The sequence below is a fragment of the Oryx dammah genome, unplaced genomic scaffold, assembly GCF_014754425.2.
Source record: "Oryx dammah isolate SB20612 unplaced genomic scaffold, SCBI_Odam_1.1 HiC_scaffold_15, whole genome shotgun sequence".
Lineage (NCBI taxonomy): Eukaryota > Metazoa > Chordata > Mammalia > Artiodactyla > Bovidae > Oryx > Oryx dammah.
Window position 1 is genome coordinate 39,791,709 of NW_024070199.1, and position 22,765 is coordinate 39,814,473.

General features: G+C 53.1%; 1 protein-coding gene across 1 annotated transcript; it reads right to left on the bottom strand.

The window, feature by feature from the left end:
- Positions 1 to 720: 720 nt before the first annotated feature.
- Positions 721 to 21,754, bottom strand: SLC22A8 (solute carrier family 22 member 8). The gene is made up of 11 exons (XM_040256079.1): positions 21,655 to 21,754; positions 20,577 to 20,936; positions 8,034 to 8,137; positions 7,338 to 7,492; positions 6,440 to 6,608; positions 4,070 to 4,193; positions 3,739 to 3,854; positions 2,637 to 2,851; positions 1,612 to 1,720; positions 1,272 to 1,475; positions 721 to 1,193 (listed from the first exon to the last, which is right to left on the bottom strand). The coding sequence occupies exons 2-11, from the start codon at positions 20,910 to 20,912 to the stop codon at positions 1,094 to 1,096; spliced, it is 1,632 nt and encodes a 543-aa protein (XP_040112013.1). The 5' UTR covers positions 20,913 to 20,936; positions 21,655 to 21,754; the 3' UTR covers positions 721 to 1,093.
- Between the last annotated feature and the right edge of the window lie 1,011 nt (positions 21,755 to 22,765).

Sequence of the window (22,765 nt, forward strand, 5' to 3'; positions counted from 1 at the left end):
GGAGAAAGGAGTGACAGAAAATGAGATGGTTGGATGGCATCGTTGACTCCATGGCATGAGTTTGTGCAGACTGTGGGAGATAGTGAAGGACAGGGAAGCCTTGTGTGCTGCAGTCCGTGGGGTTGCAAGTAATCAGACATGACTGAGTGACTGAACAACAAGGTGGCTGTACTAGGAGGTGGGATCTTCGAGAGGTAATTAGGTTTAGATGAGGTCATGGGACTGGAACCCTCATGATGGGATTAGTGCCCTTAGGAGGAGAGAAACCAGAACGCTTGCTTTATCTCTCCTTGTTCTGCCATGCAAGGACACAGTGAGAAGGTATCTGATTATCTGCAAGTCAAGAAGGAGGCCCCCACCAGGAGGCATGTGCCTCTGTCCATCACACTCTGTTCCAGACACCAGGAACTGAGCCTGCCAGCACCTTGATCTTGGACTTTCCAGCCTCCAGGACTGTGAGGAAGAAATTGTTTCAAGGATCTGGTCTGTGGCATGTTGTTACAGCAATCAGAATAGACTAATACAGGCTTGGTGTATACACACCTCGGTATGCTCAAACTACGCGCACATGTTCACATCAGCCCAGCTCACACGCACATATATACCCGCACCTGCATGTATCTGGCATGTACATGCCAGTGTGGATGAACAGAATTGCATGCTCAGATATCCACACCGGGGCCTTCCCCCTTTTTCACCCCCGTTCATGAGCAGCAGGGCTTGAATTCTTCATTGCCATTTATTGAAACCTCTTGTTGAAGAAAGGGGTGGGTACAAGAAGGGGAAGGGGGTGGAAACAATGAGGGAAGTGGCCAGTGGGGAAGGGCTGGACAGAATGGCAGGGTCTGGGCTACGGAGAGGGTGAGGGCAAGGTGGGGTTTGCAAAGGCCTGTGGCCAAACCTTTGAACTGGCCCGGGCTGGGGAGGGGGCTCTGGTGGTGGTGGAGATGACTCCTGCAAGGTCTCAAAAGACTATGTCCTGGGAGCATGGATGTGCCCAGGCTCTCCCCAAGGTGTCCTCAGAGCCCAGAGACAGGCAAGGACCTGGCTGGGATTTGTTTGTGGAGGGCAGGGAAACGAGGGTCTGTTGCCTTCAGCTGGGGCTCAGGCCCGGCTCATGAGGCTGCAGAGGGATCCTCTGGGATGCCTTTTCTGCTTCTGGCTCCTGCTTTGATTCCTTTGCCCGCAGGGACCTAGGGAAAGAGGACTCAGGAAAAGCCCTGGGCTTCCCTACGGAGGAGGACTGCTGGGGCCAGAGGCAGGGGACTGACCAATTTTCCACGTCCTCAATAGTCTCTGGCAAGGGCCGATTGAGTGTCTCAGGCAGGAAGAGGGCTGCGCTGCCTCCCAGGAGGGCGACGCTCCCAAAGATGACGTTGGGGATGAAGGGTCTCAGCTCTGCCGTGATTTTCACCAGGGGGGCTGTCATGCTCCCCACACGGGCCCACATATTACTTATGCCCATACCTGTTTGCCTGGGAGAGTTCAGAGCAGAGGTTGGCAGCCTGTGCATGCATTCTCAGAGAATGGCTCTGGGACCCCTGGATCAGGTCCACAATTCCACCTGCCCCTGTACCCTTTGGCTGGGCTGGCCCCATGCCCAGCACCTACCGAGTGACTGTAGGGTATAGCTCGCTCGTGAAGAGGAAGAGGCAGCTGAAGGAGCCTGATAAGCATCCCTTCCCAAACACAGCCAGTACTGTCCTCAGGGTCATCAAGTCTGCAGAGGAAAGAAAACAAGGTGAATCTTGGGGCTCAGGAATCCCCAAGTGTTCTCACTCCTCAGAGACCTCCTCTCTCTTTTAGTTTTGGTTGCTGGGAAGCTCAGATCCAAACTTAAATCCAACTAATAGCCCCTCTGCTATTCCCAGGGCTGTGTGGGCTTCTGTCCTGCTGCCTTTGGGTCTTTCCCTGACTCTGATTCCCTGTTTTCATAGTTTATTGTATCTTTTTAGTCCAGTTCCTTTGGGAAGATGTTGGTGTATTAACCCATGTGTGCATCTGTGCTAAGTAGCTTCAGTCATCTTTGACTCTTTGTAGCCCCATAGACTGTAGCCCATCAGGCTCCTCTGTCCCTAGGATTCTCCAAGCAAAAATACTGGAGTGAGTTACCATGCTCTCCTCCAGGGGATCTTCCCAACCCAGGGATCGAACCTGTGTCTCTTACGTCTCCTGCATCGGCAGACAGGTTCTTTACCACAAGCTCCGCTTGGGAACCCCCTCCCCACCCCCACCACACATAAACATCAATATAAAGTAAAATTGGCTTTTCCAAGGTCACAGTGAATTAGGCTGCAGAGTGTTTCTTGGTCACTGGGCTCTGATGTTTCCCCATCCAAGCTCGTTTTCTGCAACCAAGTCACTCAGGCCATGCAACTCCTCACACAGTGCAGACACCACCATACTCTGCCCTGTCTGAGTCAGGTCTGGAAAGGATCTTCGACAGCATCTAGCCCAACTGAGTTATTTTCTAGATGAGAAACCTGGGCCCCAGAGAGCACAGGGCACTGCTGAAGGTAAGAGAGAGGCAGATCCTGCAGAACTGGAGTCCCTGGAACCTTACTCCCAGCCTGCGAGGCCCACAGATGTAGGCCAGCCTCTCTCAGAGGGTTCTGGGGGTAGTGCCAGCTTCTCACCTGCAGGCACAAAGATGAGAGACAGGATGCACCCTCCTGCCAGGAGCAGAAGAGCAGCCTCGGTCGTGTGCCGGCCCAGATAGCTTATGGCCAGCATGGTGATGAACTTGGCTGGGACGTCGACCCCCCCGAAGATGAGCTGGAGGATGTAGAGGTTAACTCCAAATTCCTCCACACCCATAGCCAGACTGTAGTAGGCAAAGCCGGTGGCAAACCTGAGGGGCAGACAGTGATCGGTTATGACCCACAGCCAGCTGGGGGCCTCTCCCCATACCGCTCATTGGGTCAACAGGATGATGAGTTTCCTTTCTTGTCCCAGTTGCAATGAATTGGTAGGTCTGCTTCAGTGACATTTTGAGGCTTCTGAGATCCGTCTGGGCTCAGTGAGAGCGTGCTGGGATTGATTGGTTATGTCTGATATGGGCGTGGGTTAAAGTAGGGCGACAACTGCCATATAATTGACTCCAGAGAATATTGATCCTGGGGGGACTCTTGGAGACCAAAGGAGGCAGCAAATGATCTGTTTTGGTTGGGTAATGGTCTAGCACTCAGAATGGGGAGGAGAACATCCCCAGGGCTGTGCTCATGAGTGAGATGCCTCCTGTCTCCCTCTCAGAGCTGTGGGAGTCCTCTTTGAGGGGAAGCATTCCTGGACACAGTGAATCCTTTCCACGTGGCGATGGCCAGGATGGAGAAGGGACTCAGAACCAGGCTGTGGAAAGGGCTTTGAAGGAGTGGTGGGATGGCGGGCAAAAGAGAAGATTCAGGAGAAACATGATTTCTGTTGTTAAATCTTGCAGCCCTGAGTGCCAGCCTTGTTCTGTGGGGTCCCAGAGAGCAGAGCTCGACCAGTTGGGGGCAAGAACACAGTGGGTGTGACTCCAGGGGAAAGCAGACCCTGATGGCTGGACCTGTCTGTGAGGCAGGGATGCGAGAGATTTCTGGGGTTCAGGCTGGGCTGGGGCAGCCCCAAGGAGGGGATACCTCTACTCTTCTTGCAGGTATTCAGGCCTTGTCTGTAGGTGAGCCTGTCAGAGGCCTTGTTCATGATGCCTGCTCAGCAGAGGTGCTGGGGTGTGGGCAGGGAGGGGTGGTGGGTTACCAGGCCAGGGAAAGACAGAAGGTCATTCGGCGCAGGATGGGTGTCCGGAACAGGTCAGCTACGCTGCGCTTGGCCTTGGCCAAGGCCACTTCTTTCTGCGTGTTGAGTTTGATCTCCTTGGGGGCAGAGGAAGGGGAGGGGTGCCATTAGTGACCAGCTGGTGGGCAGCAGGAAGAAGAAAGGGCAGTGAAGGCCTGGTGGCTTTAAAGAAGCTTGCTTAGCTCATTAGAAGTAGGCTTGTGGGCAGAGGAAATGGAGGCAAGAGGAAGGGGATAGCTCAGTAGCAGAGCCTGGGTTCTTGCCCCAGACCATAATCCCCCTCAGCCTCTACCTCCAGGCTGAGTTTCTTTCCTTCCTCCTTCTTCCCATTGAAGGCTGCCACTTGCTGGAGTGTCTTCAGGGCCTTGGAGGATCTTCCAGACAGGACCATCCAGCGGATGGACTCTGGCTGCCACCTGAGGGCCAGAAGCAAGTCACAGTGTCTCCCCGCTCCCAACCTCCCAACGCCAGAAGCTCTCTTGAGAGGCTGGAAAGAGATTAGTGCCAGAGTCAAGGGCAAGGAGGCCCAGAAACCCGAGTTGCCTTACTACAGATTTCATGGAATTTAAACGTGGCCAAGCTTTGCACCTGGGCTGCCTGCAGCCAACACAAATTCCAGAGATCTCTTCTTCCCTTTCCAGAACAGCCTTTCCCCTACACACCCTCCCACCCTCCTTGCAACTTGGGTTGTTTGTTGTCCTTGGGTGTCTTTCTGAGCTAGGACCCTTGAGTCCTAGGCCAAGGCAGGTGGGGCCTGGGGAAGGGATGGCACTTTCGAGACTGGACGGCTAGAGGGTCTTGCACGTTCATGCACCCAGCCTTCCTTGGGTCAAATTCCAGGTCCTAGGAGAAGGTTGGGGCAGAGCTACAGCCCCAGGGCATCTTAGGAAGGGGGTTAAGTGCTAAGCTCAGGGTTGTGGTCCAGGGAGTGGATCCAAGTACTCTTTGATTCTCCCTGCAAAAGGCCAACTCTGCTGGGTGCAGGGGGTTTGCAAGAGCAGCAGGGGAGCTTGGGGGTTGGCAAGTGTGTGACCAACCTCACTCTCCCCCACCCCTGGGCTGTCCTTTTGGAGTGGGTTCATTCTGAACCATCCCGAGGGTCACTAAGATGAAGAGAAATGCAGGAGGCAGAGGTGTGGGGAGACAGGAGGGATGCTTGGAAAAGTCTGATCCCAGGTGGAGTCTGCTCTGGCTGCGGCCCCCACAGGCACCCAGGACCTGGCTCCAGTGAGACCCTCTGGGGAGTGGACACTGGTCTCCTGGCCTCAGACCTTTGGTCCAGCTGGTAGTGGCAGCCTACCCATTGCCACCTGCCCTTCTGGTCGTGTGGTCTTGTTTCTGCCCTGATAATCTCAGCCTCCACCTACCAGAATGATCCATGACTTCCTCCCAAACCCCATAGCCAGAGTCTAGATTCCTCCTCCTCTTCCGGAAAATAATGACAATTAGTGAATCTTTCTGTGGACCAGGCTCTGGATGAGAGGCATTAGTATCTCCACTTTGCCTAGGAAAATCTTGAGGCTTAGAATGGGTGAAGCTTGTCTCAAGTCACACAATGAAGGGGCCTGCTGACCCTTATTTTGCCTCCTGACTCTCAGCTCCCATCCTAGGCTGTGGACATGCCCAGCTTCACCCCAGACCCTCCAACTGTCTCTCTCACTGCAAGATTGTCCATCTGCCTGCGAACTTATTTTCATTTTCAAATGGAGGCCCCATTCCAGTCCAGTCTTTTTGTGCAACCTTCGGAGATTGCTTCACCTCATTGAGCCTCTGTTTACTCATCTGTAAAATGGGAATACTAATGCACCCTTCACACATAGATGCTGTAAGCATCAGGATGATGTGGACTGATGCCCAAATCAGGGCCTCACATATAGTAAGTGCTGGATAAAGGGTTCTCCAAGACTTCATTTCTGCTCCTGAGTTTGTTCAATATTTCCTATGCTTTGGGTCCTGCTATCAACTACCACCCACAATTTGGTTTCCTATCTTCATCATTGAATCAGACACCTTGATCTTCCCAGGTTCTCAAGTTGGAGCTTTCTTTTCCTTTTTTTGGCCACACTATTCAGCATGTGGAACTTCCCCAACCAGGGATGGAACCCGTGCCCCCTGCAGTGGAAGCACAGAATCTTAACCAGTGGACCACCAGGGAAGTTCCAGCTTTCCTTTATACCTCAAATCCAGGAGTCCCCAAACTCTAAGGACTTCTCCTTCAAAATGCCCCAAGCCCCACCTGCCCACACAGTCACCTCCCCCGTCTCTCATGCCCTCTCCCCTGCCGGTTGGGTGTGTCCATCTCTTTGTCACAAACAGAAGTTTGGTCAGGCCTTTCAGCACCCCAGGCATCTTCAGAGGCATTCTCTGTTCCTCCATGTGAAGCTGAGGCCTCTCTGCTTTCTGGCCTGCCCCCCTTCCAACCACATCAACTTACCTGCGTTTTCTACTGCCCTGGGTACCCCCCCTCGCCCTCCCCCGCCACCCTGGGTGCTCCCTTCAGAGGCACACCTCTGTGTGCAGTTCCTCCTCCCAGGAACCCCCTTCCTGACCGTCTCCGGGTGTCTCAGGACAGACAGAATCAGCCAGCCTGGTCAGGCATGAGCTCCTCCTATGTGATCCCAGCAGGCTCAAGGAGGGGCGCCGAAGAAGAGGGGCCACATACCAGGACAACAGGAAGAAGGCGAAGAAGGGAATGGACACGGTTAGCTGGAGCCAGCGCCACTGGGGAATGGCGTAGGCCAGGCCAGGCAGAATGAACTGTCCAAAGGTGTAGAAGTAACCGAGCAGAATCGACTTGACGGCCCGCATCCGGGTGGACACCCACTCGACATCTGCAGGAGGAGCCCAAGGACCCGGTTAAGACCCTTGTGGATCCTGGGCACCTCCAGAGAAGGGGTATCAGTTCCTGTCCCCTACTGGCCGCTTGATCTGACCCTGACCCTAAAGTTTCATTGCCCCCATTTTAGAGATGCTATGACTGAGGCTCAAGAGGCAGGACTCAAATGTAGGTTTGTCTAATTTCCAAGCCCACATTTTTTTTTTTTAAAATTTGACTGTGTTAGGTCTTGGTGGCAGCACATGGGATCTTCTTTGAGGCGCGCAGGCTCTCTAGTTGTTGTGCTTGGGCTCCAGAGCACTGGGCTCAGTAGTTCCAAGGCATGCGGGATCTTAGTTCCCTGACCAGGGATGGAATCCATGTCCCCTGCATGGCAAGGTGGCTTCCTAACCACTGGACCACCAGAGAAGTCCCCCTAAGGCCACATTCTTGACTGCCTCTCCAGCGGCAGATGAGTTCCCTTGTTTTTAATCTACTTGTGTGTGTGGACTGAATGAGATCATGTACCTGGCAGGTGCCAGGCCAGGGTAAGTCCTCAGTACTGAAGGGGCTGCTATTATGCTTGTTTTGCTCAGAGTGGGCCTCTGGGGTCCTGAGAGGGGTAGTGCCTGGCTTGACCAAGGCCACCCGGTGCCTGTGGCTGAGCCGGACCCAGACCCCACTCTCAGCTTCAGGCTGGCTGCTTCCCAAATTCTTGGTCCCTGCCCCTTCCCCCGTGGCTCACTCAAGATGACGGTGCTCAGGGTAATGCCTGAGATGCCGAAGCCACACAGGAAGCGGAAGACTGCGTAGGTGGGGAAGGTGGGGCTGAAGGCTGCACCTGAGCCGCTGGCCGCCAGCAGCAGGTAGCTGCAGGTCAGGATGGGCTTGCGACCAAACCTGCAGCTCGAAGAAGAGGGATGTTAGCGGCTGTGAGCCAGCCAAGGAGAGTGACTCTGCAGGCCTCAGGGCAAAGGGCTGGACCCCACCCCTCCACCTCCCAAAGGGCCAGGCAGGGCATGTAACTCCCTCCCGGGACAGAGCCTTGCTGGTAATTGCTATTTTTGTTGACAAGTTTGCAGTTAGATGTTTGAGTTAATGAGTGATCTCCTCTACCCCCAGCTTAGTTGCCTGAACAGGGTTCAAATGACCACTCCTCTCCAAGCCATTCATCTGTCCACCTCCATGGCCACACAGTGGCTACTGTGTCTGGACACCTTGAGGCTGGGGCCCCAGCTCTGGGGAGGCTGGAAGACTCAAGTTGTAGAGGTTTGAGGGCAGAGGGTAGGCAGTGGCCCTGGAAGGGGCTAGCTGCACAGCAGGGACCCTCTCGCCCACCTCCCCCAGCTCTTTGCCTCTTTGGGAGTGCATGGGTGGTACAGAGAGGGGGTGAGTGGGTCTCCATGGGTTGGGCCCCCACTGCAGGGCTCCCGCATCTCACCTGTCAGACAGGGCTCCCAGCATGAGCCCGCCAATCAGTATGCCTGCCATGAAGATAGACTGGGCCAGCTCCTTCAGTTTTTTGGAGTTGCACACCAAGTCCCACTACACGGGAGAGAGAGGGGGCCAGGCAGCTCAGTCCAGCCCGCTCAGCCTGGGCCCCGCGTGTGTGCTTGCTGTCCCAGCGCCCTTGCTTGGCTTCCCCTAGCTTAATCCCCTTCGGCCTGGCCCGGGGCTCCTTGGGTCCCTGCCCTGTGGCTGTGAAAGGAGAACGGCCCTTCTGGTCAGTTCAGCTGTCACACACCCAGGTCTGTTCTGCAGGCTCGCCTGAGTCCAGTGGCTGTGTGTCTGCTCCCCAGCCTCTCACACTCAAGGCGGTTCCCTCTGCCTGCACCGTCTCTCCTCCAGGGGACATTCCTCCAGCCCACACCTTCATCTCTCTTTCTCTCTCTGCCTCTCCAGGCTCCTCCCCATCTGCATTTGCATGGGCTCCAGTCTCCATCTTAGAGCCCTCTTCCCTTCCACGTTCACTCCGTTTCTCTCTTCCCTTCAAAGCCAAATCTCAGGAACAAGGAACCACCCCTTGCTGTTACCCGTCCACATGTCCCACTCATTTCCCAAGTCTGTCCCCACCATGCCACTGAAACTCTGCTCCCCAAACCCAGTGGAACCTTCTGGGTCCCGACCTGACTTCCCTTTGGCAGCCCCTGACCCCGCTGACCTCTCCCTCCCTCTGGTCTTCCTTCTTTATCTCCCTCTGGTCTTCCTTCTTTATCTCCCTCTGTGGTCTCCTTTCTCTCTATCCCTTGAGGGTTCCCCAGGGTTCCTCTTGGATCTTCCTTTTTTAATTCACTTTCCGAGGAAATATCATCTGCTTCTGTGATTTCAATGATTATTTTATGGTGAAGACTCCAAATCCCTCTCTTTAGCCCAAACTTTCTTCTGCCCTCGAGACCCAACATTTAGCTGTCCACTTGAAATCTCTATCTGGAAGGTAGAGTCAATGACACTTGTTACCCCCTCCCTGTAAGGTTGGAACCACAGTGATCGGTAGCCTTTTTTGACTCCTTCCTAAATGGCAACCCACTCCAGTACTCTTGCCTGGAAAATCCCATGGATAGAGGAGCCTGGTAGGCTACAGTCCATGGGGTCGCTAAGAGTCGGACACGACTGAGTGACTTCACTTTCTCCCATGTTACAATTGCTTGATCCTTCAGTTTCTAACGTTTTAATATTTCCTTTTTTTTTTTTCCTGTCTGCCCCAGCAGCATGTGGGATCTTAGTTCCCTGAAAGGAATCAAACCTGTGCCCCTGCAGTGGAAGCACAGTCTTATCCTCTGGATCATTAGGGAAATCCCTTAATAGTTCTTGAATCTGGATTCTTCTATTTCCACTACTGCTATCTCAGTGCAGACACCACCCTCTTATGCTTGGATTAAGAACAAAAGTCAATATTTAATAGAAATAAAAGTAATGGGACCTAATATAATTTACAAGCTTTCGCACAGCAAAAAGTCGCTCAGTCTTGTCTGACTCTTTGCGACCCCATGGACTGGAGCCTACTAGGCTCCTCCCTCCATGGGATTCTCCAGGCAAGAGTACTGCAGTGGGTTGCCATTTCCTTCTCCAGGGGATCTTCCCAACCCAGGGATCGAACCCGGGTCTCCCGCATTCCAGGCAGATGCTTTAACCTCTGAACCACCAGGGAAGACAAAGGAAACCATAAACAAAATGTAAAAATAGCTTATCAGGTCAGTTCAGTCGCTCAGTCGTGTCCGATTCTTTGCGACCCCATGAATCGCAGCATGCCAGGCCTCCCTGTCCATCACCAACTCCCGGAGTTCACTCAAACTCACGTCCATTGAGTCGGTGATGCCATCCAGCCATCTCATCCTCTGTTGTCCCCTTTTCCTCCTTCCCCTAATCCCTCTCAGCATGAGAGTCTTTTCCAATGAGTCAACTCTTCGCATGAGGTGACCAAAGTACTGGAGTTTCAGCTTTGGCATCATTCCCTCCAAAGAACAGCCAGGGCTGATCTCCTTTAGAATGGACTGGTTGGATCTCCTTGCAGTCCAAGGGACTTTCAAGAGTCTTCTCCAACACCACAGTTCAAAAGCATCAATTCTTCGGTGCTCAGCTTTCTTCACACTCCAACTCTCACATCCATACATGACCACAGGAAAAACCATAGCCTTGACTAGACGGACCTTTGTTGGCAAAGTAATGTCTCTGTTTTTTAATATGCTATTTAGGTTGGTCATAACTTTCCTTCCAAGGAGCAAGCGTCTTTTAGTTTCATGGCTGCAATCACCATCTGCAGTGATTTTGGATTGAGAAACCTGTATGCAGGTCAGGAAGGAACAGTTAGAACTGGACATGGAACAACAGACTGGTTCCAAATAGGAAAAGGAGTACGTCAAGGCTGTATATTGTCACCCTGCTTATTTAACTTGTATGCAGAGTACATCATGAGAAATGCTGGTCTGGAAGAAGCACAAGCTGGAATCAAGATTGCCAGGAGAAATATCAATAACCTCAGATATGCAGATGACACCACCCTTATGGCAGAAAGTGAAGAGGAACTAAAAAGCCTCTTGATGAAAGTGAAAGAGGAGAGTGAAAAAGTTGGCTTAAAGCTCAACATTCAGAAAACGAAGATCATGGCATCCAGTCCCATCACTTCATGGGAAATAGATGGGGAAACAGTGGCAGCAGTGTCAGACTTTATTTTTGGGGGGCTCCAAAATCACTGCAGATCGTGACTGCAGCCATGAAATTAAAAGATAGCTTATGGACTAGAAGAAAATTTTGCAAATGATGAGACTGACAAGGACTTCATTTCCAAAATATATGAACAGCTCATACAACTCAATAACAAAACACAAACAACCTAATCAAAAAATGGGCACAAGATCCAAAGAAGACATCCAGTTGGCCAACAGGCACATCAAAAGATGCTCCGACATTGCTAATTATTGAGAAATGCAACCCAAAACTTCAGCGAGGTATGCATCGTTAAAAGGTCTACAAGTAACAAATGCTGGAAAGGGTGTGGAGAAAAGGGAAACCTCCTACCTCATTGGTGGGAAATTAAATTGGTGCAGCCACTATGGAAAACAGTATGAGGATTCCTCAAAAAGCTAAAAATGGAGTTGTCCCATGATCCAACAATCCCACTCCTGGGCATTTATCTGGACAAAACTGTAATTCGAAAAGATACATGTCCTCCTTCATAGCAGCACTATTCACAATAGCCAAAACATGGAAGCAACCTAAATGCCCATTGATGGATGGATAAAGAAGATATAGTATACATACACAAGGAATACTACTCAGCTGTAAAAAAAGAACGAAACAATGCCATTTGCAGTAATACAGGTGGACTTAGAGATGATCACACTAAGTGAAAAATCAGAAAGAGAAAGACAAATACCATATAATATCACTTATATGTGGAATCTAAAATCTGACACAAATGAGGTTGTCTACGAAACAGAAGCAGACTCATAGACACAGAGAACAGACTTGTGGTTGTGGAGGGAGGGGGGGAAGAGGCGGATGGGGAGTTTGCGATTAGCAGATGCAAATTATTATATAAAGAAGGGATAAACAGCAAGGTCCTACTGTATAGCACTGTATATTCAATATCCTGGGATAAAGCACATGGAAAAATATGAAAAAGAATGTATATATGGAGAAATGAGCCATTTTGCTGCACAGCAGAAATTAACGTGCGTGCTGTGTATGGACTGAAGCCCACGAGGCTCCTCTGTCCATGGGTAACACAACATTGTAAATCAACTATACTTCAATAAAATAAATTTTAAAAAGAATAGCACGTATTGAGGGCTTGCTCCACTCCAGGCACTTAGTGGAGGTCTACAAGTAACAAATGCTGGAAAGGGTGTGGAGAATCTTGTGCCTTAGTTTTTTCAGTCATCACAAGAACCTTGTGATGTAGAGTTGCTGTCATCTTCATCTGACAGTTGAGGAACCTGAGCCCAGAGAGTATCATCAGGACAATCCTCTGATGGCCTTCGGCCTCAGTCCTTCCTATTCATTCTTTCCAGGGTGGCTTTCTGAAACACCACTCAAATCAGGTTGCTGCCTTGTCTAGAGCACTCTCTGGCTTTCTCCTGCTCTCTGGTTAAACAGAAAGCTCTATTAACACAGATTTATGAAGCCCTCCAGCTCTGACTCCTGCCCACCTGTCCGGCCTAATCTCCTGCTAATCCCCGACACGCACCCTTGGTCCAGTCATCCCGAATTACTTGTGTAATGAAGCGAAGAATCTCATTTGCAGGAACTGCTGCATGAAAATGTTTTGGATGTAAAACACGCACCCCAGGGAGCTCTTTTCACTTTCTTCGCGGGAAGCGAGGGAGTCTGGGGAAGGGCTAAGCCTCCAGGTCCTCTGGCTGACTCTGAGTGGCTGGCACTGGCCTGCAAACCCAGTGGACTCATTCTGGCTGGAAAGAGAGCCTGCAAGGTGTGTGTATGGGAGTGGCAGAGGGAAAAGAGTAAAGGAGGAAGTGAGGGGGTGTGCAAGGAGTAGGCCAGTGGGTGTCTAGAGAGGGTTCTGGTACTGTGTGGGGTCAGCGGTTTTAATCGGGTTACACTAGTGATTCTGCAGTAGCTTCAGGCTCTGGTGCTCCTCTTTGCTTTTGTGCTTATCTTCCCTTATTCTAGCAAGGTTGTCAGCCCTTTGAAACACGTCAAGATCATCTAACTCCAAGTGCTGGGAACATGTTTTTCGGGGTGCCTGACGCAAGTAGGGAGTCGGCAAATATTTGTGAAACAGACAAATGTCTGAGAAACACATCCAGACTCCCAGTGTCCTCATTCCTTCTTCCATGCGTCTGTCCTCTCCTCTAAGAGGACACAGGTCACACCGTGTGATGCCTGCTTATTTACTGCCATAACTTTGCCGAGGGCAGAGGTGTCTCATTGGAGGACTCTTTATCCCTAGCAGCTAGCAGAGTAGTTGGTGCACAGAAAATGTCAATATTTGTCCAAGGAATAATCAGTGGGGACTGCCCTGGTGGCTCAATGGTTAAAGCATCCGCCTGCAATGTAGGAGATGTGGGTTCAATCCCTGGGTTGGGAAGACCTCTTAGAAAAGGGAACGCCAACCCACTCCAGAATTCCTGCCTGGGAAATCCCATGGAGGGGCTCCAGTTCACGGGGTCACAAAAGAGTCGGACGTGACTAAGTGACTAAACAACAACGCACATGTTTTACTGATGAGACCCAGAGCACAAACAGTAACCTGCAATCGGAGGGGGCTGACACCCACCTTCTATCTATCCCTTGGCATGGCCAGGGCTGGCCTCTTGCCTATCAGCCTTTGGCAGCTCCACATAGAGATTTTGCTCCCAATATCATATCCACCGTTCTTGGCCTTCTTTTTCCTTTCTTGGAATGATTACTCCTTAGGGAGCTGGGTTTAGGAAGGGAAGAACAGGAAGCCCACTGCCATGTCTTCCTGAGTGATGTATAACCAGAAAGGTGGTGGAAGGAAAACAGAGGGCCTACTATGCTCAGAAGCAAGCTTTGCAAATGATGCCATACTAATCCTATGAAGTGGGTATTATCCTTATCTCCAGTTTATCGACAAAGAACCTGAGGCTCAGAGGGTAAGCAACTTGCCCAAGTACAGCTCGGTTCATTTCAAGGCAGAGACCCAAACTCAGGTCTGTGGACCCCTAGCTAGTGCCCTTGACCGCCGCTCCCTGATGTGTGCTTTGCTCTGAGTCCCGAGCTGCCAGAGGAAGGCTCAGTGCAGGGAGCTGTGGCCGTGCGCCACTGTAAGACACTAGCGTGGGATGGGTCAGAGTCATCGCTGGGGAGGTGGCTGAGGCCAGAACCAAGTGCGCTGGTCTGACTTCAGGCTCAGAGGGTGAGGGACAGGCTCAGGAGCTGAAGTGGCAGCAAAATCACGGGCCAGGAGGCCCCTCAGAGGACAGAGTAGAAGGCGTATCATAAAAGGTCATGGCAAACAACCATGGTCAGGGCGACCTCAGAAGAGGCCAAACTCAGGAAGAAATTCAGTCTGACTGACGTCTTGACTGCACCCTGTGAGACCCACGCAGAGCATCCGGTTAAGCTGGACCCAGATTTTGACCCTTGGAAACTGAGATAAAAACTGTGTGTTGGTTTTGGGAAAAAAAAAGTCAGGGCAAGCCATGGGCGATCAAGGAAGGATGGGGCTCCTTCTGGGTCTGTGTGCACTGACTCTGCCAGGGGAACGCACACATGGTCCATACTTACCCCAGAGAAAAGACAGGGGGAACACACTTCCCTAGACTGGGGGCCCTTTAGACCCAGTTAAGACCTGGGGAGAATTGCTATGGCTCTATCTACTCTTGGGCCTCTAATAGAACCAACCCTGGGACCCAAGGGCTAGAGGGCCAGGTACCTGTAAGACTCTGAAGGGTTTGGGTCTTCAGCTCTGTTGCTTAGTAGCTGTGTGTCCCTGGGCCAGTTACTTCAGCTCTCTGTGTCTCAGTCCCCTCATCTGTGTGTGTGTGCCTGCATGCGTGCTAAGTCACTTCAGTCGTGTCCGACTCTTTGTGACCCCGTGAACTGTACCCTGCCAGGCTCCTCTGTCCATGCGATTCTCCAGGCAAGAATACCTGAGTGAATTGCCATTCCTTTCTCCAGGGGAACTTCTTGACCCAGGGATCGAACCTGAGTCTCCCTCATGGCAGGCAGATTCTTTACCATCTGAGCCAATGGGCGTAATACTAATACTTACTTCTCAGACTTGTAATGAAAATAAAGAAGGAAGAGCACCCAGCACTATACTGGGGCAAACAGTCGGCCCTCTATGGAATAGCTGTTTTATTATTATTTTCACAGGTCATTGTAAAGCCTGTGCTCACAGGGACATGTGATGCAACAGAAAGGGCATGGATTCTGGAGTCAGGACCCCGGACCCTCTTGCTGTGAAAGCTTGACTTCACCCTCATGGCTGTGAGAATCACCTTTTTGATCTGAGCCCAGTGTATTCTTCTGTAAAAAGGGGTGACAGTCACAGTGCTTGGTCGCTCAGTCGTGTCCGACTCTTTGCGACCCCATGGACTGTAGCCCACTGGGTTCCTCTGTCCATGGAATTCTCCAGGCAATACTGGAGCGGGTTGCCATTTCTTGAGCCAGGGAGCCCACGTCTCTTGCGCCTCCGGCATTGGCAGACAGATTCTTTACCACTGCGCCCCCTGGGACACCTGACCGTCACAGTGGCCACACAAGAAGATTTGAAGGGTTGTAAGAGAAGGAATGCCAAGTACCAGCCCAGGGCCCTGCACATAGTGGGTGCTCGTGGAGCACTCAGTGACCCTGGAGAGCCCATGGGATGGCTCCAGAGCTCCTCCTGCCTAGGATCACAGTTTCCTAGGTGAGGGCTGCCATGGGGGGTGTCAGACTGGCCCAGACATGTGGCTGGGGTGGGGCCCCCTGATCTTTACCCGGGAGTCAGATTGGAGGCTAGGATAGGGGAGATGATAGGAGGGGTACACAGGGCAGGGTCTGGGGCGAGCAAGTAGGGGTGAAGCAGGAGCTCAGCTGGAGACAAGAGATGGACAGGTGGCCTGGGCGGTGGGCAGCCTGGGGATTCGGAGGTTGAGATGCAGGAAGACCAGAGACTCAGCAGGGTAACCTCACAGAGGGAGACCCACTTCTGGGGGACCACTGAGCAGCTTCTCTGCTTCTCCAGCTGCTGACTTGGGGCCTCCAGGGACCTGTGTGGGCAACAGAATTTCTGTGGCCCTGGAGAGAGGAGAGGAAAACTCCAGGCCCAGAGAGGAATCACAGGGGCCTCAAAGGGGAGGGCCTGCCCATCCAAGGCCAGACCCAGGCCTTCAGGAGCCCCCAGGCTGAGCTGGGCACCCACAGGTCTGGGTTCTGTGGTGTGAAAGCTGTGGCCTATGGCTCCTGTCCAGGGAACCCAGAAACCACAACCCACATGCCCCACACTCTCCAGACTTCAAAGAAAGGCCTTTGTTTCCTCTTAATGTGCTAGTAAAGCTCCTTCTGAAAAATTCCAACCTGGTCTCTGCTGAACCCAGAGAAAGGAATGTGCGGTCACCTCTGCCAGGGGAGCTTATGGGATCAGAGTGGGGGAGGGAAAGTCTCCGTGCTCCTGACTGGACCCAGCGCGGTCCTCCCATGCTCGCCCCCTCCACAGGCAAGCTCCTTATGATCCCATTCTACAGATGAGGGAACTGAAATGGGGAGGGAGATGACTTACCAGGGCCCCAGCTGTGGGTGTCAAGAGGGGCCCTGCATGGAGGTTTGTGCTGGGTGGGGGCCTGGGTGCTGATTCCCATTTTACTCTTCGAAGGGGACTAACCCTGTCCTTCTAAGGACATCTCTATTAACGACTGTAACAGCAACAGCGGCCGTGAACATTAGTCGAACGCCTGGCAGGCGCCGGGCCCTGTGCTAATGCTGAACTTGCATTATCTCTTTTAAAGTTCAATTGCTCTCTTACCCCATTTTACGGATGAGGAAACCAAGACTTCTGGGGTTGTAACATCCCCAGTGAATGGCAGAGTCAGGACGTGAACTCTGTTGCTTGGTGCTGGCTCTCAGTCAAGCGCTGCCTACCTGGGAGAAGGCCCCGTGCTTCTAAACAGGGTCACTTGGACCGAGCTGGCTGCAGACACTGCTCATGACTGCCCTCCCCCCAGGGCTGGCACCTCCAGGCCTGGCCTCCACTCCAGAGACCTACCCCTGGGTGAATCCTAGGTGCCTCCGCACAGCGGGGGCCCAGAACCCCATCCCACCGCAAGTAGGTGGAGCATGGATTTGTCACGGGCTTGAGCCACAGACAGAAAAGTCAGAGGGGTCTGACCATGCTGGGCTGCTACTAGCACTTGGTTGGGTCTGGCCACTGACTGGGCAGGGATCCCGATTGTGGGGTCTCCTGGCTGAGCATCCTCAGGGAGCCTGGGCCTGACCAGGAGAAGAGGGGCAGACCCACGAGGCCTGGTGAAACCCTGTGGTGGGTTGGGATGTAGATTCACACGGCTCTGACTGCCGGAAGGGTGACTGGGAACTCAGCTGGCATGGATGAGAGCTGATGCTTGACTAAATACAAGACCTGCAAGGTCTGCTCTTGGCCTGGATCCCTGAAGCTCGAGGTATGCCCCCTGGAGGGGAAGCGGCTTCCCAACAGTCAGCACTGTCTAAGTCCCTCTTGCCGGTAGGGCCTTCACCCAGCACTCACTGAGCGCTGCCTAGCACCTAGCCCAGGGTGCAGTGGTTGGGGGATGCGGTCCCCAGGAGCAGGGTGTAGGGGACGGGGAGAGGGGGCTTTGGAGTCCTGCTGCCTGCGTTTGACTCTCAGCTCCAGCATTTATCAGATGTGGTGCCTTGGGCCAGCAACCTGTGCCTTGCTTTCCTCCTCTGCAAAAATGGCATAGTGAAGTGAAAGTCGCTCAGTCGTGTCCAACTCTGTGCGACCCCATGGACTATATAGACCATGGAATTCTCCAGGCCAGAATATTGGAGTGGGTAGCCTTTCCCTCCTCCAGGGGATCGTCCCCACCCAGGGATCAAACCCAGGTCTCGTGCATTGCAGGCAGATTCTTTACCAGCTGAGCCCCAAGGGAAGCCCCCCAAATGACATAACCTCAGAGGGTTGTTGTGAGGATTGAATGAGTCCATATGACCAAAGTGCTTAGCGCCTTCTGGCATGGGGCGAGCACAGAGTAAGGGGTATTATTTCATGGTTATTACCTCATTGCTCCCTGGAGGATTTTTTTTTCCTCAGCTAGGCTCTGTGTTCTGGCTTGAGGTACAGCAAGCTGCCCATACACCTGGAAACTTAACTTACAGGTGTCGGAACATCTCTGACTCCTGTGCACTGCCCACACTTGTCCCTCACCCGCATAGCCATTCAGGTTCCAAGTCTCAGAGATTCTGACTTCCTACCCTGCCTGGTGTTTATTCCAACTATCCCTGATGTCTGTCATCATGGTCCTGGGTCCCAAAGGCAACCGGCTCATGGGTCTCCCAGCCGCTGGACTAAAACGCTCCCTAAGCTGCTGTCCACCCTGCGGTCAGAGTGACTGCCCTTAGAAGGTGATCTGAGCAAGTCACGCTCCTGCTTAACGCCATTCAGTTGTCCCCATTATCTTCAGGACAGAGGCCGCACCTTCGCCTCAGCATCCAAGCCAGGCCCTCCTCCTTCCATGGCCTCCACACCCCACTGCCTGCCTCTCCAGCCTTCTTCGTCTCTTGCGGTCCTGACTGTCTTGCTCTCTTTATGCTTCTGTAACTGTGTGTTTGACACCAAGCACACTGCTCCTTTTGCCTGGGATGCACTTGCCTGCTTCAGCCTGTCCCCTAATCCCTACCCCTCCTGCAGGAAGATGCTGCAGACTCCAGCAAGCCCTCGTGGGTTCCCCCTCCAGGCAGATTCCGTGCCCTCCCCCGGGCTCCCGGAGTACCCTGAGTTTATAAAAGCTTGTATCCATTCATTACACAAATATTTGTTTCACAAGAGGACCTCTCTGTGCCAGGCACTGTTCCAGCTCCTGGGGATACAGCAAAGCAGCTGAAAACCTCTGCCCTGGGAAGCTTGCCTAACCCTACCTGGCTTCTGGTCACCCTGAAGGATGAGTCTGCCTCCCCACTGGAGGTGAGCTAAAGGAGGGCAGGCCGGGCTCATGAGTTCTTTGACTTTGTGTCCTGCCTGGTGTTTATTCCAACTATCCCTGATGTCTGTCATCATGGTCCTGGGTCCCAAAGGCAACCGGCTCATGGGTCTCCCAGCCGCTGGGCTAAAACGCTCCCTAAGCTGCTGTCCACCCTGTGCATGTAGCTATCCATACATGTTGGTTGGATGTATTTCAGGCACTGTGCTTGGTTCTAGGGAGAAAAAGTGCGTGTGACAGGGAGGAAGTATCTGGGACTATGACGGTCAGCACAAGTGGTGGCTGGGAGCACGGCCCTGGGGTCAGGGGCCTTGCAGCTGCCTCTTACTAGGGCTACGACCTTGAACAAGCTACTTAAACTCTCTGTGCTTCGGTTTCCCCATTGCAACAAAGGGCTTATCATTAACAGGAAGGTTAGAAGGGTTAATATTTATGACACACTTAGGACAATGCTTTGCACGCAGTCAGTGCTTTATATAGAAAAAAACACTCACTAAACAAATGAATAGCAATCATAGATTCTGAACAAAGATGGCCCTGGGTTCAAATCTCTTCTCTGCCAGGTCCTAATCATATGTAATCCTGGGAAAGTCATTGAACCTGGCTGAGCTTCAGATCCTTGGTCTATGAACTGAAGGTACTAATGATACTTCCCTCACTAAGATGTCACCTCCTGGGATTCCAGGAGCCTGTGCTCATAATGTGCCCAGCACAGGATGAACACCGGGTAAATACTTTGAAATGCATCTCTTCTAATGGGACAAAAGAAAGCTCTTGCCCTCAAGGGTCTCATGGTCCCCAAGGGGAGAATGAAAACACTGGCCTCTGCTCACTCTTCAGGTGTCACCTCCTACAGGAAGCCTCCCTAGAATCCTGTGGTTCCTCTATCTTTTGTACTGCCACAAATGCTTGCTTCCCTGTGCCTAGTATGTATTTTTCATTTTAAAATTCCAGTTCTGAAGCTGACCACCTCTATGGCACTGAACTTTCCCTTCCTTTCTCTGAGCCTTGTTTTTTTTTTTTTTTTTAATCTGAAAAAGGAGATAGAATCACCTTCAACAGAATATTCATTGCAGGGATCAAATTGTGGGAGACAGTGTCGGGCAAGCACTAAGATATGCCAGATTAGTTGTAGACCCTCAATAAATGCCAGTTTCCATTCCCCTCTCTTCATCTGACCATAGTTTCCAGTTCACTGAAGAGCCTGATTTAACTCTGTAATTCCCAGAGATGGCAGGTAACAGAGTCTGTGGATAAATGAGCTGTGAATGAATGGAGGTGCACACACGAGTGACTGTGAGAGTGGAGGGCATGTTTTCTGGGTCTGCTCAGGTATGTTCCAACCCTCTCCTCCATCCACCCCCTGCTCCACACACTGTTCCACCTTGAGGCCTTGGCCCAAGACGGAATTTTCCTCCTTTCCCTCATTGCCTGGCTAACTCTTGCTGGATTCTCTTATCTCAGGCCGGGGTCCCTTCTGTAGGGACGTGCTCCCCCCACCCCTGGTCCCTGCCCCCAGGCTAGGGCTAGGCTGTAGTCTCAGGTCACAGCCTTAAGCACTCTGAAGTTGTCATCTGACGTTTCCTGTGTGGTACTCTCGTTAATTGATGTCAGCCCTGCTAGACTGTGGAACCCGTGGGAACAGGGACGGTGCATTTTTGATTCCCCAGAGCTTGGCACCATGCCTGGCACAGAATGGGCTGTTTATACTCTGAATGTGAAGAGACAGGACCTTTTGGTCCTCCGCACCCAGGTCCTTCCTCCCTGCCTTCCCAGAGCTCTGTCCCCGGGTCCTAGGGAGACTGGGGACCCCACCTGCCCCCCGTCCACGAGTGTGTGGTGCTGACTCTCAGCGGAGGGAGAGGCCGGGCCTCCGGTCATACCTCAGCCACGATGGAGTCCCTGGAGCTGACGTCATAGGTCCAGCCATCCAGGCAGGGCTCGGTGGCGCCCTGGGTGTCATTGGGCAGGCTGGCGTTGGATGGATATGCGAAACGGAGGCACGTCTCAGGCTTCCCGTTCCGGCCCATGGGGAGCACCCAGGGCCCCGCAGAGGCGTTGGGTGGCGGGCGGCAGTGGTGGGTGGGGGTGGCGGCTGTGAAAATCTGCAGCAGGTTGTGGTTGGCCATGCCGAGGATGGGGAGGCCCAGCAGGACAGTGTGCAGGAACTGGAACGGCCCGTTGCTGGCCACGCGGTCCACAAGCTCGGCAAAAGTCATGGTGCTGGGCAGGATGAGCCAGGGCTGTGGGTGGGGGGCACCAGGCCGGAGAGAGGGATGTGTGCATGTGAGGTGGTGGGGGGGTGGGGGGCAGGTGGATGGGTGTGGAAGCACAGGTGGGAAGGTGAGCCCAGGTACATGTGTGAGCCCGTGTATGTGGACGTCTGTAAGGATGTGAGGCTCAGCTGTGTGCACCCACGGAGTGGGTGAAGACGTCCCCGACTGCATGTACAGACGTGGGGTCGCAGGGGTGGGGTGTGTCCAGAGTGGTGTCTGCAGAGGTGGGCACAGGGAGGCTGGAGTGTCAGGGCATGACTGTGTGAGCTCGGGTGTGCATGTGGGGACTTGTGGGTGGGATTGTGTGTCCAGCCCGCCTGGTCACACCTGCTGCAGGCATGGGGCAGTGCAGGCTACACCATGGGGACCAAGGGGTTCGGTCTTGGATGTGGGCCACCCAGGATGGAGGTCAGGAGTAAGTGGAAGGGTTCTTGATGGCCCTGAGCAGACACACAGGGTTGGCAGAACCCAGGCTGCCTGTTGAGAAGGTCTCCCCAAGCCCAGTGCCTCCTGTTTTGCCTGTCTCCTGGGGCTGGCACACATAGCCGAGCAGCTGAAAGGACCCGAGCAGGTCCCAGAGGACTGAAGGGACTTGGCCAGATGCACTGAAGAAGCAGGGCCTGGTCTTGGGGCCTTCCCGGGGTCCCTGGGGGCCGGGGCGTGGTGGGCCTCTGTCCCTCCTCACCTGGTAGCTGAGCCTGGCTGCTCCCTCTGGTGGGGCTGGTGGTCGCTGTGGCTGGAGCCCTGCTCTGTCCCAGATCTGGCAGCTGCTGTGGTTTGGCCGTTCAGCTCCAACAAGCTGTGTTTGCGCCTTCCCCCAGGGGGGATTATATAAGGCGTAAGCTGTTTGCCCAGGCTAATGTTTGACTTTCTTTGGGGATTAATGACACTGGCAGGGGGGTGCTGTGGACCCACTAAGCCCAGCTTTCCTCAGAGGGCTGCCCCGGTAGAGGCTGGGGTGGTGGCATGGCTGAGCCAAGTGGGACTGCTGGCAGGACAGAGGGCTGGGTGGTCTGGGTGGGAGGGGTTGGGGGCTGGGGTTGGGGGGTCCGGCTTGAGTCCTGAGGGCCCAGGGTCTTCTCTGAGCTGATGGTCTGAAGAATCAGAGCTGAGAAGAGCCAAAGAGAGAAGTGTTACTGCCCGTGAGTGGACAGTACGCCGCTGGGCACCAGCTCCCCCTCCCTGGTGCCTCTTGGCAGGGTACATCCAGGCAGGAAATGTCACCTGTGTCTGCCCCGAGGGCTCAGGGCTGTCACCCCCAGGGCTCCTGGGGCAGTCAGGGCTCCCCTATCTGCATCTCAGACCCTGGGGAACACTCACCCCCCTTCCATCCCCATGCTCATTGGATGGGCTTTTCTTCTGATCAGCTGTTTCCCTTTAAAGACAAATTGCAGTCCCTAGGGTTCTGTTTTTTTTTTTTTTCTCTTTTTTCCTCTGAATATGATTTTAATTGGTCTTCCCTGGTGGCGGAGACAGTGAAGAATCTGCCTGTAATGTGGAAGACGTGGGTTCGATACCTGGGTTGGGAAGATCCCCTGGAGGGGGGCATGGTAATCCACTCCAGCCTTCTTGCCTGGAAAATCCCCATGGACAGAGGAGCCCGGCGGGCTACAGTCCATGGGGTTGCAAAGAGTTGGACCCGATTGAGTGACTAAAATAATTATGTAGAAAATCATCTGTTTCTTGCAAAAACTATAGGAAATAAAACAAGCCCAAATGCACAGAATCACCCGAGAGCCAGCCCCATGGGTGATCTGATGTATCTTCTTCCAGCTCTTTCCTCATCAGAGACCCTG

Coding starts and splice junctions, on each gene's coding strand:
- SLC22A8 (XM_040256079.1), bottom strand. CDS start 20,912: ATGACTTTTGCCGAGCTTGTGGACCGCGTGGCCAGCAACGGGCCGTTC. Junction 1,476..1,611: donor CTATACCCTACAGTCACTCG/GTAGGTGCTGGG, acceptor GAACTCTCCCAG/GCAAACAGGTATGGGCATAA. Junction 1,194..1,271: donor ATTGAGGACGTGGAAAATTG/GTCAGTCCCCTG, acceptor CTCTTTCCCTAG/GTCCCTGCGGGCAAAGGAAT.